The 17500-nt window shown below is 51.6% G+C and overlaps 1 protein-coding gene across 2 annotated transcripts in view; it reads right to left on the minus strand.

The window, feature by feature from the left end:
* dennd1b (DENN/MADD domain containing 1B) overlaps positions 1-17500 on the minus strand; it is a 123432-nt gene that overhangs the window by 57641 nt on the left and 48291 nt on the right. Inside the window, exons 6-10 of one of the 2 annotated variants that reach the window (XM_079739784.1) lie at positions 11564-11633; positions 8039-8119; positions 5630-5689; positions 2878-2931; positions 2497-2607 (exon numbers count right to left, since the gene is read on the minus strand). In XM_079739784.1, the coding sequence (XP_079595910.1) occupies positions 2497-2607; positions 2878-2931; positions 5630-5689; positions 8039-8119; positions 11564-11633 (376 nt within the window). The remainder of the gene's footprint in view (positions 1-2496; positions 2608-2877; positions 2932-5629; positions 5690-8038; positions 8120-11563; positions 11634-17500) is intronic. The other variant, XM_079739785.1, reaches the window with a different exon arrangement.

The following is a 17500-nucleotide window of genomic DNA, read 5'->3' on the forward strand; positions in this document are numbered from 1 at the left end:
CCACCACCACCACCACCACCACCACCACCACCACCACCACCACCACCTCCACCACCACCACCACCACCACGCCCCGTGGATCAGCAGACCCCCGCTGGGTTCACTCAGGGGCGAGACACAGCGGGGCCAGCAGCGGACCCGGGGGGCGCAGACTGTGTCTCTCTCTCTGGTCCCGCACAGGCTCTGGTCCAGAGAGACCAGAGAGAGAGTGAGGGAGACAGTCTGTGTGTATGTGTGTGTGTGTGTGTGTCTCTCGCTCTCTGAGAGACGAGAGCGTTGACGTGTGTGTGAACGTGTCTCAGCACACGATGCGGGAGGGGAGGGGGGGGCAACATCTGACAATAATGCTACAAATATGAATCCTAAATATGAATAGTCTGGACGTACACAGCCGGCCCCCCAACACACCAACCCCCCCCCCAGAGGAAGACAGATAGGGGGGTGAGGCTGAGTGGATGAGGGATGGTCCCGGATAAGAAGGGGCCGTTAAAACGTCTGCGTGGGTTCGACCTGGACCGGCTCGGGTCCGGGGTCTGTCTCTCGCCCCCCACCCCCGCAGACTGTAAATCACGGGCGTAACAATAACCACACCGGGGGCTCCACGCAAAGAGGAACGGCCTCTTCATGATGATTAACACCCACCACCCACCCACACCAACCACCACTAACACCACCCCCACGAACACCACCCACCACCACCACCACCACTAACACCACCCCCACGAACACCACCCTCCACCACCACGAACACCACCCACCACCCCCACTAACACCACCCACCAACCCCAGTAACACCACCCTCCACCGACCGTCCCACACCCCCACACACACACACACACACACAGTCCGTCTCTGTTCAGACCCATCGGGCTCCGACCCCATTTCTGCTCGGAGGTGCACACCGTTCCACTTGACCCTGAGGCCAGAGAAACGACGACGTCGTTCTGAGCATCCCTCTCGCCCCCGCCCTCCCCCCCCCCCTCCCTCCCTCCCCATCAGCTGTCATAAACATTTGGCTCTGCTCCGTCAGCTATAAAGATAAGGGGATGGGGAGGAGAGTAGGGGTGGGAGAGGGGGAGAAAGTCGTTTCCTCCCCCACCGCGTGAGCCCGTGATGGAACTGTCAGCTGTGAGAGTTAGAAGTGTAATAACTGATAATTTAGGGATCCCTGGCCATTAAAGTGGAGCAGCTTTAAGATGAACAGTCAAGCATAATACTGCCTTAGTGCTGGCCTTGAAGCCTGTCAGAGTCTAGCGATAGCAGTGGGAGAGGAGAGCAGAGGAGAGGAGAGGAGAGGAGAGCTCCCTCTCTGTCTTTCTCCATCTCTCCCTCTCCCTGCTACTCTTTCCATATTTCTCTCCCCATCGTTTTCTCCCTCTCTCTTTCTATTAATTTCTCCCTCTCGTCTCTCTCTCTCTCTCCATCTCTCTCTCTTTCCCTCTCCCTCTCTCCCTCTCCCTCTCTTTCTCCCTCTCCTCTCTTCATCTCCCTCCCTCTTTCCCTCTTCCATGTCTCCCTCCCTCCCTCTCTTCATCTCTCTCTTTCCCTCTCCCTCTCTCCTTCTCCCTCTCCCTCTCTTTCTCCCTCTCCTCTCTTCATCTCCCTCCCTCTCTCCCTCTCTCCCTCTTCCATGTCTCCCTCCCTCCCTCTCTCTTCATCTCTCTCTGCACACACTGACAGGCCAGTGGTGTCACATGAACGTTCCCGTATTAATATTAATGGTTTGATATCCTCGCTGAATATTGATGAGCTGCGTCATGTTCGGTCAGACGGGCCGTCTCCACGATTGGGATGTGGAACTTGTGGACGGTGCCTAGCGTGCCAGGGCAATGGGCAGCGGGCGCCAGGCATTTGCTACGACCCCTTACTGGAGCTGAACCAACACAAATAAAAACAGCCGCCTCGGGAGACATGCAAATGGGTTCGATTCCACTCACTAGTGCATCAGGATTGGTAGCCTTAACATTTTGGATTTCTTTTAAAGGAATTATAATATCTATGCTCAATGGGAATATTGAGTCATCTGGAGTTCAAGGAAGGCAAATCATGAGTCACTTTTTCCAACACACACAGAGAGAGAGCGAGAGAGAGAAAAGAAGAGAGAAAATGAGAGAGAGAGAGAGAGAGAGAGAGAGAGAGAGAGAAAGAGAGTGAGAGAGAGAGAGAGAAAAGAAGAGAGAAAATGAGAGAGAGAGAGAGAGAGAGAGAGAGAGAGACAGAGCAAGAGAGAGAGCGAGAGAGAGAGCGAGAGAGAGAGCGAGAGAGAGAGTGCGAGAGAGAGAGAGCGAGAGAGAGAGAGAGAGAGAGAGAGAGTGCGAGCGAGAGCTAGAAAAGTAGAGAGCGAGATACAGAGAGAGGGAGATAGAGAGAGAGAGAAAAAAAACAGAGCGACAGAAGAAAAAGAGAGACCCAGGGTATTAACCCCACAGCCTGGCGGTGTGAGGAGAGGTTGGGGGTAAGACCCAGGGGTTCGGCGTGTCGGCGGAGCGGACTCACCGTGCTCAGCTTGCTGGAGGTGACGATGATGCGTCGTTCGTGGAGCATGCTGGCGTACAGCTGCAGCATGTTGGTGATGTCCACCGCCACAAAGTACTCCGTCAGGTTCCTCTGGGGACACACACACGCACACACACACACACACACACGCGCAAACACACACACCAAACACTCAATGTTAAACTCTGTTTGGTGTATTGGCCATTCGCCATTAGCACGCCGACCATTTAGACCATGTATATTTAGACATAAGAATAGGCCAAACCTTATCTGATGAAGACTAACCCCCCCCTTTGAACACACACAGATACACACAGACACACAAACACACACACGCACACACTCTCCCACCTTTCTCGCCCCGTTTCTGCAAAGACTTACGCTCTCTGGGATGGTTGGCAGGCCATTGATATCAGGAGCGATGAAATATGAGTGCTGTGGAGAGACACACACACACACACACACACACGCACACACACGCACACACACACACACAGAAAGAAGAAAGAAGGTCACAAATGAAACACACAGCAGAGAACGGGGAGAGAATGTGTGTGTGTGTGTGTGTGTGTGTGTGTGAGGCCCATCACTTTGTTCCATGATTAATGCCTCATCTTCTCCTCTGTCTATATGAATCGCTGAGTCTGGAGAGTGAAGCACGGTGCTTTTATCAGGCCCACAAGAAGCCCCGCAGACGGAGCTGTTGTCTCTGGTGGAAAACGCTCTTTATTTAAGCTTTAAAGGGGCTCACGCACTCGGGCTGTGTGTGTGTGTGTGTGTGTGAGCATGCGTCTATGAGTATGTATGTATGTGTGTGCGAATGTGTTTGCATGTATGTATGTGTGTGCGAATGTGTTTGCATGTATGTGCGTGCGTGCGTGCGTGCGTGCGTGCGTGCGTGCGTGCGTGCGTGCGTGTGTGTGTGTGTGAATTATTTTACACGTGTCTGCATGGGGGGGGGGGGGGGGTTCACCAAGATTCACATGGCCAATCATGTGCCAACGTGTCCAAAGACACACCCCCCCCCACACACACAAGGTGGCGTGGGGATCACAGGGCTGCCTGTCCCACTTTGGTGGAGCAGGGCTGGTCCAGGGTTCAGATCAAAGCGGGCGAGGGGGGAGGGAGGGGAGGGGGGGCGAGGGGGGAGGGAAGGGGGAGACAGGGAGACGGCGCGGACACACACTCCACTCCACCCTCCCTTCTCCTGCTCCGGGTCCTCGCTACACCTGCTCGGCCGGGCCTCTGCTCCACCATCTGTTGCTGCAACACCACCCCCACCACCAACACCACCTCCACCACCACCACCACCACCACCACCACCTCCACATCCACCACCTCCTCCACCACCACCACCTCCACCACCACCTCCACCACCTCCACCACCTCCACCACCTCCTCCTCCACCACCACCTCCACCACAGCAGCCAGCCACACACACGCAGACAAATGCAATCTCTCTCTACACACACTCTCTCTACCCACATGAACAATAACAATCTCTCTTCCTCTCTACACACTCTTTACATACACACACTCTCTCTCTATCTTTCTACACACACACACAGATTCTCTCTCTCTCTCTACACAGACACACACACACACACACACACACAAACACACACACACACACACACACTCTCTCTCTCTCTCTGGCTGTCTACACACACAGACACTTTCTCTCTCGCTCCACAAAAACTATCTACACACACGTTCTCCCTATACACACACCCTACACAGCACATTGCAATTAATGTAGAAGTATTAGACCAAACCACATCTAACTGGTTTCTCGGTCTACAGTTCCGTCTAGAAGCACACTGCTGTGCCCGGGTAGCACGGGAGCGTTGGAATAAGACCTTGTTCCAATACAGATGAATATACAGTGAAATGCAGTACACAACAGGACACGACAATGGAATAAAACCATGCATCACAATTATAAGTTAGAAACTTTCATGAGCACAAGAAAAAGCACATAATTCCCACCACCACCACCACCACCAGAACCGGGGATAGAGAAAGATTTGACAGGCTCTAATTGGTCGTTCCTGGAGACGTGCAGGCATTTGAAGAGGAAAACATCCACCAACCAGGAAACTAATGAAGACCTGCCCACGAATACAGAAGATGAAGATGAAGACGAAGAAGTGCATGCCGTTTCGAATGTTTCGGTTTACCGTGGTTTCATTTCAGTCGGGCCACGGAAACTCACTTCTGAGCCTGCATGCGACCAATTCAGCTGGAGCTGGAGTCAACTGGTAAACTTCCCAGTAGCTATGGAGTGATATCTCCATAACTGCTTTCCTGAGATTCCTGACTGCAGCAATGCATTATCGATTAGAAAATTATTATTATTATTATATTGATTTTTAATCAATTTTATATATTATTATATAATTATATATTGTTATATAATATATCATGGATTATTTCACAGAAAAATACTGTGGTCAAAGGCGATCTATTAAAGTTGCATATTCTCTTCTATAATTCTCGGTTTATATTCATATTTCTATTTTTAAATCAGTTTTCTGTTTCCAGGTCGACTTTGTGGTTCATCCCACAAACTACAGTCTACTGTAACCCAGCATGTCTTCGGCCATTCACTCCGTCTTATTCCTGGGTGCATATGGATTTATTTACTTACATTCTTTGTGTTAACTTATTTATTTACAGTGCGCTTTTTCGGTCGTTGTTTATTCCTTCTTCTTGGTGTTTATACGAACACATGCAATGTGGGTTAACTGGAAAGGCATCAAGGAGATTTCTTAGCGCAATTTTGATTTTGCTTTAATAAAATAAAAAAAAACACGATAAAAGAAAACCCAAGAAGGACGGAGACATCGGGAGCGAGCCGAGAACAGAAAGAGAAATGAGACTTTTGATATTCAGAAAGAGAATACAGCAACGAGGACTGGCATTAATCATTTAGAGAGTTTGATTGTTTTCCAGTGCAGATAAAACACACACTCGTGCACACCCGGGCCGGCCTGTTTGTTGTTGTTGTGTTTAAGACGATAGCGCCGGCCCACCAAGCCAAATTGGAAAGCCCCACTCCCATGCGATCAGCGAGGCAGAGGATTCTGATTTCACAACAGCCTCTCCCCCCCCCCCCCCTCCCCCCACTCACCGGCTCCTCGCTACGCCGGTCTTTCAGTACATGGCCAGTGGCAATATACAACTGCTCATTCTGGCACAACGAGGAGATACACAGAGATGGATGGGGATCGAGAGAGAGAGATGGGGGGGAGAGAGGGGGGGTGGGAGAGTGAGAGGAGAGGGGGAGGGAGGGAGAGGAGGGGAGAGGGGGAGATGGGGAGAGAGGGAGCAAAACAAAGTTCACATTTTAATTGGGACAATGATCCATTATCTTGGCTGCCTGAGGAAGATCCAATACAATTTATTTAAGTAATAACCACTTTGAATTTTGGGTAAATATTTACATGCTAATCAATAAATGGCCTAATATATTTTTTTATCTTTAAATAAATATATAAACAAATAATACCGAAATAAACAAGAATTTCACTGCTGAATTCACCAGCAGCTTCTAACTCAGATCAAAAAAAGACAAATACCATTGTGTCCCATATAAAAAAAACACAGAAGGATAAATTATAAAAACTGATGAATAAATCATGACATTGATACTCAATCAAGGGTATTAACCTCGGCCCGGAAATATTGATCACCTCGTGTTAGCGTAGCCACGCCGTGATTCCTCGCGCCTCTCTCTAATGAGATGCAAACTCTGCAGAGACCTATGGCACCGTGTGTGCAATTAGCCTCTTGCTACAACGTAAGACGAGCTCCAACAGGACAAAGGCTACAAACTAACTCCGTCGCTCCCCGAGTGTGGCGGAGTCTGAAACAGCTGAACGAGTAAATAAACGGTGAACAAACACAGCATTTTAGCAATCAGAAAACAAAAGAAAAAACGGGTTTCCGAAAAAGGGGAAACACTCAGTTCTCAGCCCGTATAGGGTGTATTAAGCTTAAGCCGGAGTCAACGGTTGAACTTCCCAGGAGCTACAGAGCGATAACTCCATGTCTGCTATGCTGAGATTCCTGACTGCAGCAGCCCTCCCAGTGAAAACCAGAAACAAAAGAAAAAACGGTTTCAGAAATGAAGAAGAGAGTGAATGTGGGACGAGCGAGATAGCGCCGGCTGTGAACGTAAACACGGACTGACGTTGAGGGAATGAGTGCTTTGAGAACCGCGCCTCTTCCCGGAGATAAGCTGAGACACAAGGAGCCGTGGGCTGACTCTAGGAGGGATCCAGGGTCTGTGCCCACCAGGGTCTGAGCCCACCGGGGTCTGAGCCCACCAGGGTCTGAGCCCACCAGGGTCTGAGCCCACCAGGGTCTGTGCCCACCAGGGTCTGAGCCCACCAGGGTCTGTGCCCACCAGGGTCTGAGCCCACCAGGGTCTCAGTTCTGATCACACAGGATCTCAGCGGCCCTTGTTTTCTCCAAACACCCTCTCACCCCATCCACCCCCGTTTCTTATCTCCCCCCCACGCTTCGCACATTCCCCCGGTGACTACTTTAGAGGATCCTTCGCCAGTGATTGGTTTTTCCTAACAACAACAAATCGATACGCAATCGCTACTTAAAGAAGCTAATTCACACAGGCTTTAAAAACGATCGGTCAAGCGTTGGTCTGATTGCGGCCTCTTCTGGCTCCGTGTCAACTTTCAGAAGTTGGACATTTTAATTTTGTTTACATGCCTGCGGATACTGGGCTGGAGTTCAAAGAGTGAGGACACACGCACACACTAACACACACAAACGCAAACACACTGAAATGAAGAATCAGAGCATTGGCCACTGGTGTAAATGGTGTCAAAATTCTGTAGTTGAACAGCAGTTTCTTCCTGGAGATGATAAAAATGTGAATTTCACTCCCTGTTCTATTTGTGTTACCCTTCTTTTTCAGATATTTATTAATATCTAAAGTCTGGCAGACGGGCGGACTGGCTCAAATCTGTGCGAACGGTGCTTTTGACTTTCTTTTGCTTCCTTTTTGTTTCGACCAATCACGTTGCAGGAGCTGGGATGTGTAAGCGTGTAATTGGCTATTACCAGAGAACAAAAGCTCAGCCAGCAACCAGTTTTTTAACCTGTTAAAAAGTGTCTGTAAAGGTTTCAAATCAACAATGTGCATTTGGCCGCTGTCAAAACACACTTATTGGAAGCATCACTCGCGAAGGACTTTTCTGCGGTGGAATGTCTCTGTAATGAAACAGGAAGCGAGCCGGCGGTTGGTTTCTTGCCCAGGCTCTGTGCCGTCTCCCCCAGACATTCTGCTAGAACACAGTAGGACCGCTGGATCCCAGACGAGACCTAACATCGTCTCACTAATCACACTTCGGATTAATAATCTAAACCCCGGACGGCAGGCGAGCTCAAATCTGGGCGACCAGTTCGTCCCAGTTTCTATCGCTTTGATTTGTTTTTTGACCAATGATGTTGCTGGAGGTGGGAACCTGTAAGCGCGCAATGGTTCTCCTTGTTCCCTTATCGGCGGTGAACTTACCACATTCAGGTTGACCGGTGTGTGGGGCGTGGGCACTGGCATGTCGTACAGGGAGTTGAGCATGTCGTTGAGGTCATTCTCCTGCGGAGGGGAGGGGTGAGGGGTGAGAGGAGGGGGGAGAGCAGACCACAACATGATGGTCAGAGGTGTGGATCGCTTCAAGTTCAGAGATCGTTTTGTTCGGTACTCGGATATGGTGGGTATTCTCGGATTCTATCAATTTCCGCATATTTGAATCCTAGGAAGGATAAAGATACACTTTTTACTTATATTACCTGTACAAAAAAACACACTGAACCCGTACCCCAAAATACTAAACTTATTTAACCTGTACAAAAAACGCACAGAACCCTTACCCAAAAACACTTGACTTACCCGTACCAAAAACACACAGAATCCAAATCACTTAACTTATTTTACCAGTGCAAAAAAAGAGCTAAACCCCTAACTTATCTTACCTGTACCAGAAGCCCCCAGACCCCTAACTACAGTCAGGGCGTAAACATGAACACATCTAATCACCAGAGTGTCCGTCTAATTAGGAGGCTAGCCTTTTACATCACTGGAGAGTGGCCGAGTCAAAAAAAGAGAAAGAGGCAAAGGGGGGGTCGGGGTCCAAAACATCCGAGTGACACCGTTTTAACGAGCCGCGGCGCGGGCTAAGGGACGTGGCGGCGGCACGGGGCCCGCAGACGCTTGTTATCCCGCCGCCGCTGGTTTACTGCCCCGACGCGGCGCTGGTGGTAATTAACCAGGGGTCCCCCCGGTCCGATGGGGAGGGGGGGCGAGGGGGTGTAAGGCATTAAGCAGCCATCAGAGGGCGTCCACCGTGGAGGCGGCACAGAGAGGATTACTCTCCCGGTGTTTAAGGGGTGTCCCCCCCGCCCGCAAAGCCACCACCACCACCTCCACACACACCACCACCACCTCCACCACCACCTCCACACACACCACCACCACCTCCACACACACCACCACCACCTCCACCACCACCTCCACCCTCGCCTCCACACCCACCACCACTACCTCCACCCTCGCCTCCACACACACCACCACCACCTCCACACACACCACCACCACCTCCACCACCACACACACCACCACCACCTCCACCCTCGCCTCCACCCTCGCCTCCACACCCACCTCCACTACCTCCACCACCACCTCCACACACACCACCCCCACCTCCACCCTCGCCTCCACACCCACCACCACTACCTCCACCCTCGCCTCCACACCCACCTCCACCACCACCTCCACACACACCACCACTACCTCCACCCTCGCCTCCACACACACCACCACTACCTCCACCCTCGCCTCCACACACACCACCACTACCTCCACCCCCGCCTCCACACCCACCTCCACCCTCGCCTCCACACACACCACCACTACCTCCACCCTCGCCTCCACACCCACCTCCACCCTCGCCTCCACACCCACCTCCACCCTCGCCTCCACACACACCACCACTACCTCCACCCCCGCCTCCACCCTCGCCTCCACAACAGATAGCCGGGTAAAGAGGTCTGTCAGTTTGGTGTGATTGTACAGTATGTGAGTTGGTGCTGCGTGTGCGTTTGTGAGTGTGGGTGTGTGTGTGAGGGTTTTTGTTGTGCGTGAGCTTGTGTGTTGTGTGTGAGTATGTGTGCCAGTGCGCGTGTGTGTGTAAGTTTGCGTGTGTACGTGTGTGTGTAGGTGTACGTTTTTGTGTGTGTTTGTGTCACAAGGGGGCGGTAGAGTGTGTGGGTATGGACGGGGGGGGGGGGATGCATGCAGGAAGAGGGGGGGAGAGGGTGGGGGGGGGAGGGAGAGTGTGCGATCGAACGGCCTCCTGTCATGAGAAGCTCAATGCTCACACGCATGGTCAGCACCGCGGCCTGGGGAAACAGTTCATTTACCCCTCGCCTTAAACCCTCATCGCTCTACTGTCTCCCCTCGTCTGTCAACATACACCCCCCCCCCCCCCCCCCTCCCCGGAACGGACAGCAGAGTAAACAGAAACCAAATCATGCACACTAACACTTCGCAGTCACCCAGGAGGACGTCCAACCATCCATCTCTCTGTTATCCCTCCCTCTCCCTCACTCCCTCGTTCTGAAGCGTCTCTCTCTCCTCCCCACCCGCCCTCACTATCTCTACTCCTGCCTCTTTGTTTCACATACTGTACACACACACACACACACGCACACACACACACACCATTCGTTGTGTCTATCTCTCCCTGGATTAGATTATGCTGTTGAATTTATTTTTTGTGGCAGACAAAGTGTGTGACCGCGTGAGTGTCAGGGTTGTGCGATTTTTGTTTTGCTTTTCTTAACATTGTGTTTGAGTGTCCATGTGGCCGCGTGTGTCCGTATCTGTACGTGTGTGTGTGTGTGTGTGTGTGTGTGTGTGTGCATGCCACTGAGTGTGTGTGTGTGTGTGTGTGGACGTGTGCATGTGAACCTGCAGACAGTGTGCTCTAACAAAGCCAGGTCCTGCTGCTCTCCTTGCCGGGCAAATTGGGAGAAGCGAGGACTTACATGACAAATTCATAGCAGTCCCACAGCTCCCCGCATCTGCTTCTGTCTCTGCCCCCCCCCCCCCCCCCCTTTTCTCCCCCCCTCTGTTTGTCTCTCTCTCTCTTGGTGTCTGCCTCTCTCTCCCTCTCTCTCTCTCTCTCTATCTCTCCCTCTGTGTGTCTCTCTCTCTCCCTCTCTCTCTCTCTCTCTATCTCTCCCTCTGTGTGTCTCTCTCTCTCTCTCCCTCTCTCTCTCCCTCTGTGTGTCTCTCTCTCTCTCCCTCTCTCCCTCTCTCTCTCTCTCTCTCTCTCTCTCTCTCTCCCTCTCTCTCTCGACATGGCAGCCTACCCCCTGCTCTAGAGGATACACATCTCCCCAGTTTGTAGAATACTTTACATTTCTCCTCCCATTGCTGGTACAATGCAGCGAACAGTCATGGGAAGAGAGTTTTACAAAGTGTGTGTGTGCCTGTGTGTGTGAGTGCGTGTGTGTGTGTGTGAGCGCGTTTGCGTGCGCGCACACTTGTGCACGTGGGCTCCCTAAACGATTTGTTTTCCCCGTGCAAATCATCAGGAATAACTTCCAGTGTCAGATCAGCGTTTGGTCTGTGAAATGTCAACATTTCTGTTGCTAACAACCACAGCCAAGTCTCGCCCAAGACAGCGAGCGCACTACACTCAGTACACACGTACACACGCGTACACTACACAACGGCACACACGTACACACACACACACACACGAGACACGCTGCTTACAGCGGGGAGAAGAGAATGCCGAAAACATCTTACCACAATACAAGGAATCTGTACCCCAGTACTGTGTGCTCATGTAGCTCAGTCAAATCATGCAAGGATTTGGGTTGTTGTTTTTTTCCGGTTCCCACCAAAACCACCTCCCTGCCCACCACCACCTCCTCCACCTCCTCCACCTCCATTCAGAGCATTCAGAGTTCTCCATAACAGAGCTTCACATACACGCTGTGTGGTAGGTTGGAGTGAGACGGATCTGATTACCTGGTGTTTAGTCAGGTAGTCTGCCAGGGTGTTCAGCAGCTTGTAGTAGATCTCAAACCATGGGAGGTAGCTGGAAAGGTGAACAAGGACAGAGACACACACTCTCATTAGTCTATCACACCGACGCATCGGATGTAGATTTAACACAGACATAAACAGGAATGTATCGAGGCCCAACAGGCAAGGCTGATGCAAAATATGTTTGAAATTGTAGTTAACTATTATTTATGTTTTATGTCTAAAATTGATGGATATTTTTTTCACTCTTTTTAAGTTGTGCTTTATTTGTGACGTAATGTTTTAATTTCCATTGTTCAAAACAAATGCATTTCGTTCATGTTACTTATTTTGTTTGACATTATTTTTGGTTTGAGCGTGGTTAAATGTTTTATATGATCGGGAACATTGTAATTTATGGCATTTTGTCAGCGTTACTGAAATATGAAAGTCATTTAGAGAAAACAGTGGTAAATGCAATTAAATAAAAACAAAAGCAGGAGAACGTTGCACTCTGCTCAGAAGGCATCTGACATGACACCGAGGGACACCGCGGGCGAGGTGTGTGTGGCTATGTGTGCGCCGTCTGAGCAACGTCCGGGACAGAGTGTGCGTGAAGCTTCTCGGACAATTATAGCATAACGCCGCCGCCATACGACCTCGCTCGTTATAACGCTCGCACACACGGCGCTTCTAGAAAATGGACAACAAAATCGGGTGGTAGGTAACCATGGGGATAACGCGGCCCCCTCCTTCCTAGAAAAATCTGCTTCTATCAGGATTTTTTTGTATCTCGATAAAAATGTTGATATCATGCCCAGAGCTACTGCTTTAACCATGTGTCATCATGCACCCTTTTCAGTGTGTATGGTTTCTATAGTTATTACCCATATTTTTATTCATTCATTTATTTTTTTATGTACATGGTGTATGTTTTTTGTCCATCACTTATTAATAAATAATTCTTGCAACAAGTAAAAAAAATACGAAATACCTCCCAAGTGCCAGACACACAGTGAATACTTATGCGAGATGTAAGGAATGTTGGGCCCATCTGTGCAGCTAAGCAGGAACACACAGGGACACTCTGTTGTGGGATCGGGATTGTATGCTATACATATTCTGTTTAAAGGTTCAAAGCTCCCCGAATGAATGGATTAACAGCCTCATGTGTTCATTAATATTCAGCTGGAGTGCGCTGCCTACGCGACACACCAGTAGAGAGCGATGAGACGGTCTGTAACGTCCGGGGCCAGCGGTGACCGACGCTACACACTACACAACGCTCCGTCCTGACAATAACCGAGTGCTGGCTAAACCTCACGACGGCGTTCCGAGGCACATTCCTCCCCTGGCTGCTCCCGACGCCGCTGGGAGCGGGAGGCACGCCTTCAGGTAGAAAAAAACAGTAAAAGAAGAAGCAGGCGTTTTAGTTTCTTAGGAAAAAATGGGCGCCGGCTGCCACAGCTGGTGACGGCTGCAGGTTCGCTCCGCTTTACAAGCTTTCCCACAGGCCCCAGCCCAGCCCGCCCAGCCCCAGTACAGTCCTGCATCCCCCCTCCTCCCCATCCCTCCTTCTCCTGTACCCCCTCCTCTCCCTTCCCCACCTGCACCCCCCCTTCCTCCCCCATCTCCCCCTCCTCCCTCCCTCTCCCCCTCCCCCTCCTCCACCTCCCTCCCCCCCCTTACACCCCCCCATCCTCCCTCCCTCTCCCCCTCCACCTCCTCCTCTCCCCATCCTCCTTCCCTCCTCCTCCTCCTCCTCCTCCCATATCATCCTTATCTAATTCACGTCCCATAAATACATTCATTAACACAGGGCGGCGGTAATGGCGCCGGCCGCGTTTGTGTCGTAACCGACGGCCAAGAACGCCGTCCTCCGCGGCGGCGGGCGTGATGGAGGCATCTGCGGCCCACGTTTGGCTTTCTTTGCGTCGCTGACATTTTCTTGGCCGGGGCCCGCTCGGGGTTTGTGGCGGCGTTGGTGGACCCCGGCCAAGCGTTTGTTTTGGCTGCTAGAGGTTGTGAGGGCCGAGGGGGCCCCCGGGGGCCCCGCGTGTTTAATGTTATGCAATCACATCGGCCGACCGGCAGAGAAAAAAAAAAGAGGGAGAAGGTTACATGATATCGAACAGTTGTTGGATTCCTTCTTCCTTCTGGGAGGGGGTGGGGGGTTCTTGCATAATGAGGCTGGATTAGAAGCTGCTTAGCAGGGAGATGAAGTACACACCAATTACCATTAACACGTCATTGACTCGCCGCCGCCAGGAGAGACGTAATAATCAATCGCTCTCCGGTGCGCGGCGCTTCCTGCTCTGAACCCAGCAACCCGGTATGGAATTCTATTATTTTTATAGATTTTAATATAAAAAAAAACGTCAAATCCACTACCTACCCTAAAAAGGAGTAAAAAAAGAAAAAAAGAAAAGCGAAGTGAACCAGGGGGACATGAACGGGTGATTTTAATTTCCATGAGCGCATTAATAAGCCAGTCTGAGGGAGAGAGGGAGAGAGGAAGTGGAGGTCTCACACGGCGTCTAGCCATGGGTCACTTGGCTGCTCTGCAGACTGGAATTAACAGACAACACCGAAAACAATAAAATGGACCTGATGCAAATGTTCCTCTCGCTAAATCCGCGAGGGGGCCAATCAGGGGCCAGGCTTCTCAGGAAGGGCAGTGAAGCGCACCAATCAGAGGGGCCCGGCCCGTCCGTGGGCCTGAAACAATCTGCCCTCTTAGCATGCCAATATTTTGACGGCCACGTGAAAGCGATTCACCGCAATCGGGTCACACTCTCAGCGGAGAGAGAGGGGGCCCCCATTCAAACACGCGTGGTAATTAACATGCGAAAACGTACATGGCAACCTATTTCTGCCACGTCAAACAACGTACAGGGCTCATAGATCTGCATAGGAGGTCAGTTTACGTTTATTTATCTGAGAGACAGAAGGCAAAGCTGGGGTTGGTCATGTAATGACCGAATGATTGAAGAACAAAGCCAGGCAAAGTGATAAGCCTTCCTCCTCCTCCCCATCCCTCCTCCTCCTCCTCTTCCTCCTCCTCCTCCCCATCTCTCCTCCTCCTCCTCCTCCTCCCCATCTCTCCTCCTCCTCCCCATCCCTCCTCCTCCTCCCCATCTCTCCTCCTCCTCCTCCCCACTCTCCTCCTCCTCCTCATTTCTCCTCCTCCCCATCTCTCCTCCTCCTCATCCTCCCCACTCTCCTCGTCCCCATCTCTCCTTCTCCTCCCCATCCCTCCTCCTCCTCCTCCCCACTCTCCTCCTCCCCATCTCTCCTCCTCCTCTCTCCTCCTCCTCCCCACTCTCCTCGTCCCCATCTCTGCTCCTCCTCCTCCTCCTCCTCCTCTCGCCTCCTCCTCCCCTCTCTCCTCCTCCTCCCCCCTCTCCCCCCCCCCTCCCTCCTCCACCTCCTCCTCTCCTCTTTGTCTAACTACTGCTGGTTCCTGGCTCCTGGGCCCTAATCCTCCATTCCTCACCCTTGAAGGGGATGTAAATAGCGTTCCGCAGGCTGTCAGAGGAGCTGTCAGGCCCCAGCCCCGTTCCACTCCCTCCCCTCCACAGCCACAGTCAGACCCTTTGTTTTAGAGGGAGTCGCATGATGGCCAATCACAGCGCTTATCAGGATGTGATACGCACACACACTCACTCACTCAATCCCCCGCTCGCTCACTCACTCACTCAGGCGGTGGTTTCTATTCACATGCAATGAAATTAATATCCTTTCTTTGGGAGATTGTTTTAGTAACACTGCCCCCCGCCCTCCCCTTTGCACACACGCACACACACACACACACACACGACACACACCCTCGCCCCCTCCACAGTGGATGTAAAGTTAAAGTTTGGAAAGCATAGAGCGAGAGAGCGAGAGGGAGAAAGAGCGCGAGAGAGAGAGAGCGAGGCAGAGAGAGAGAGAGAGAGAGAGATATACTCCTACTCTTCACAGTTCATTGCTCCGTTGTGTTTGTGCTTCACAAATCCTCTGATAGAGAGATGGAGGGAGAGAGGGAGAGCATCCATCACCAGTCTGCTCTGTGCGTGGGGGAGACGCTCACACACACACACGCGCGCGCGCACACACACACACACACACACACACACGCGCACACACACACACCGCTCTCTCCCCGCCTCCCCCCTTCAATCTCTAGTGCCATCTTAAACACATGTCTTTCTCACAAGTACAATGCACTCAAACAGGGACCAGGCTAATCGGTGGGCCACCCTGTCACCCCCCCAGCTCCTTAACCCCTCTCGGACCCCCTTGGAACACGGGGGGGGGGGAAACCCTGGCCCCGTCAGGCCCTCGAACAAACACTGCATGGTGACTGGACGCCTCGCCGCGCTGCTACACTGCTGCTACACACGCTCTCTCGAGTTATTCCAGGGGGAACTTGAACACACATACAAGTGCAAGAGCACGCACATGCACGTGCACGGACGCACACGCACGCTCGCGTCTACGCACACGTGCACACACGCTAATGCACACACACACACACACACACACACACACACACACACACACACACACACACACACACACACACACACACACACACACACACACACACACACACACACACACACACACGACATGCTTCAGCACCTCGTTTAACAGCTGGCCAAAATATCATCACAGAGCGCAGTTCTAATTATAATGGTCTTGAAGCTTAAAATGATAATTGTCTTAAAGGTTATAAGGAAAATGCTCTTAAAGGCTCCATTCCAGTAAAGTAACCCCAAACCTTTCTAATAGATTGTAGTAAATGAGGATAGTACACTGGGGAAGCCTCTGATTGGCTATTACACAGCAGCACCAATAAGATCGCTGATTATCTCTTCTGCAGTGCATAGGTCACCAGACGAACCACCTCCCGATGCATTATGGGAGAAGTATCAGGACGGGGTCTAAACCGAGGCATAAATACCCTTCCCGAGCAGCCTCTCTCCGGTGGGGCGACTGGACGTCGGTGGGACCCCCGCACTCGGACAGGGTCTTAAATCTCCGTCCTCTCACGGACCCTCCCAGCAATAACTCAGCCGGCACCTTGTAGCGGGCTCACTGGAACACTTGATTACACCGCCCCTCCCCGCGGGTCAGGGGTTAAGTCAGGGAGAGGAAGTGTCCCCTATAGCCGCCTAGGTTAGTGACCACAAATCTGAGGGGGGGGGGGGGGAGGGGGGCAGGAGACACAAGCAAAGGCCGGGCTCCCAGCGTCGTGTCCCACACCAATCTACCCCCCCGAAAGTGTGTGAAGAGAGTGTGAGGAGAGACAAGTGGGGATGACGGTGTTAAACGGAACCTGTCCGGGGGTTTGGTTTGTAGGTTGGATTTTTTCTGCCAGTTTTGAGACCTTTGTGATTGAAATCGAGAGCTCTCTCTCTCGTTCTCTCTCTCTCTCTCTCCCAGTCTCTCTCTCTCTCTCTCCCCTCCTCTCTCTCCCTCTCTCCATCCCCCCTGCTCACGCTCTCTCGCTCTCTCTCTCTCCCCCCCCCTCTCTCTCTCCCAGTCTCTCTCTCTCCCTCCCCCTCTCTCTCCCTCTTAAGGCCGGTCCACATTAAACGGTCCAAGTCATTAGAGCACTTCCTCCTGTAAGCGGAGGTGAGAATTTTACGATCCCAGCACTTCGGGAATCACCAAAACACAAACTGCTTTGATTACTTTGTATTTCATATCCGGCGGTGGGGATTGGAGATTAAATACATGGCTTGCGTTTCATTTGGCGTTTCCTGTCTGAGCTGCGAGAAGCGGATATTAACAGATATATATATATATATATATATATATAAAAACATATATATATATAATTTTTTTAAAGAGCGCTGACATCCACCTTTCTGTCAGTTTCACGGTCTCTCCCTCCTCCGGGCTTGTTGATGTTGTGTCTGAAGCGTCTGCTGTTATGCTGGTGGGTTT

This window comes from Pollachius pollachius, assembly GCF_949987615.1.
Source record: "Pollachius pollachius genome assembly, chromosome: 7".
NCBI classification, from domain to species: Eukaryota; Metazoa; Chordata; class Actinopteri; order Gadiformes; family Gadidae; genus Pollachius; species Pollachius pollachius.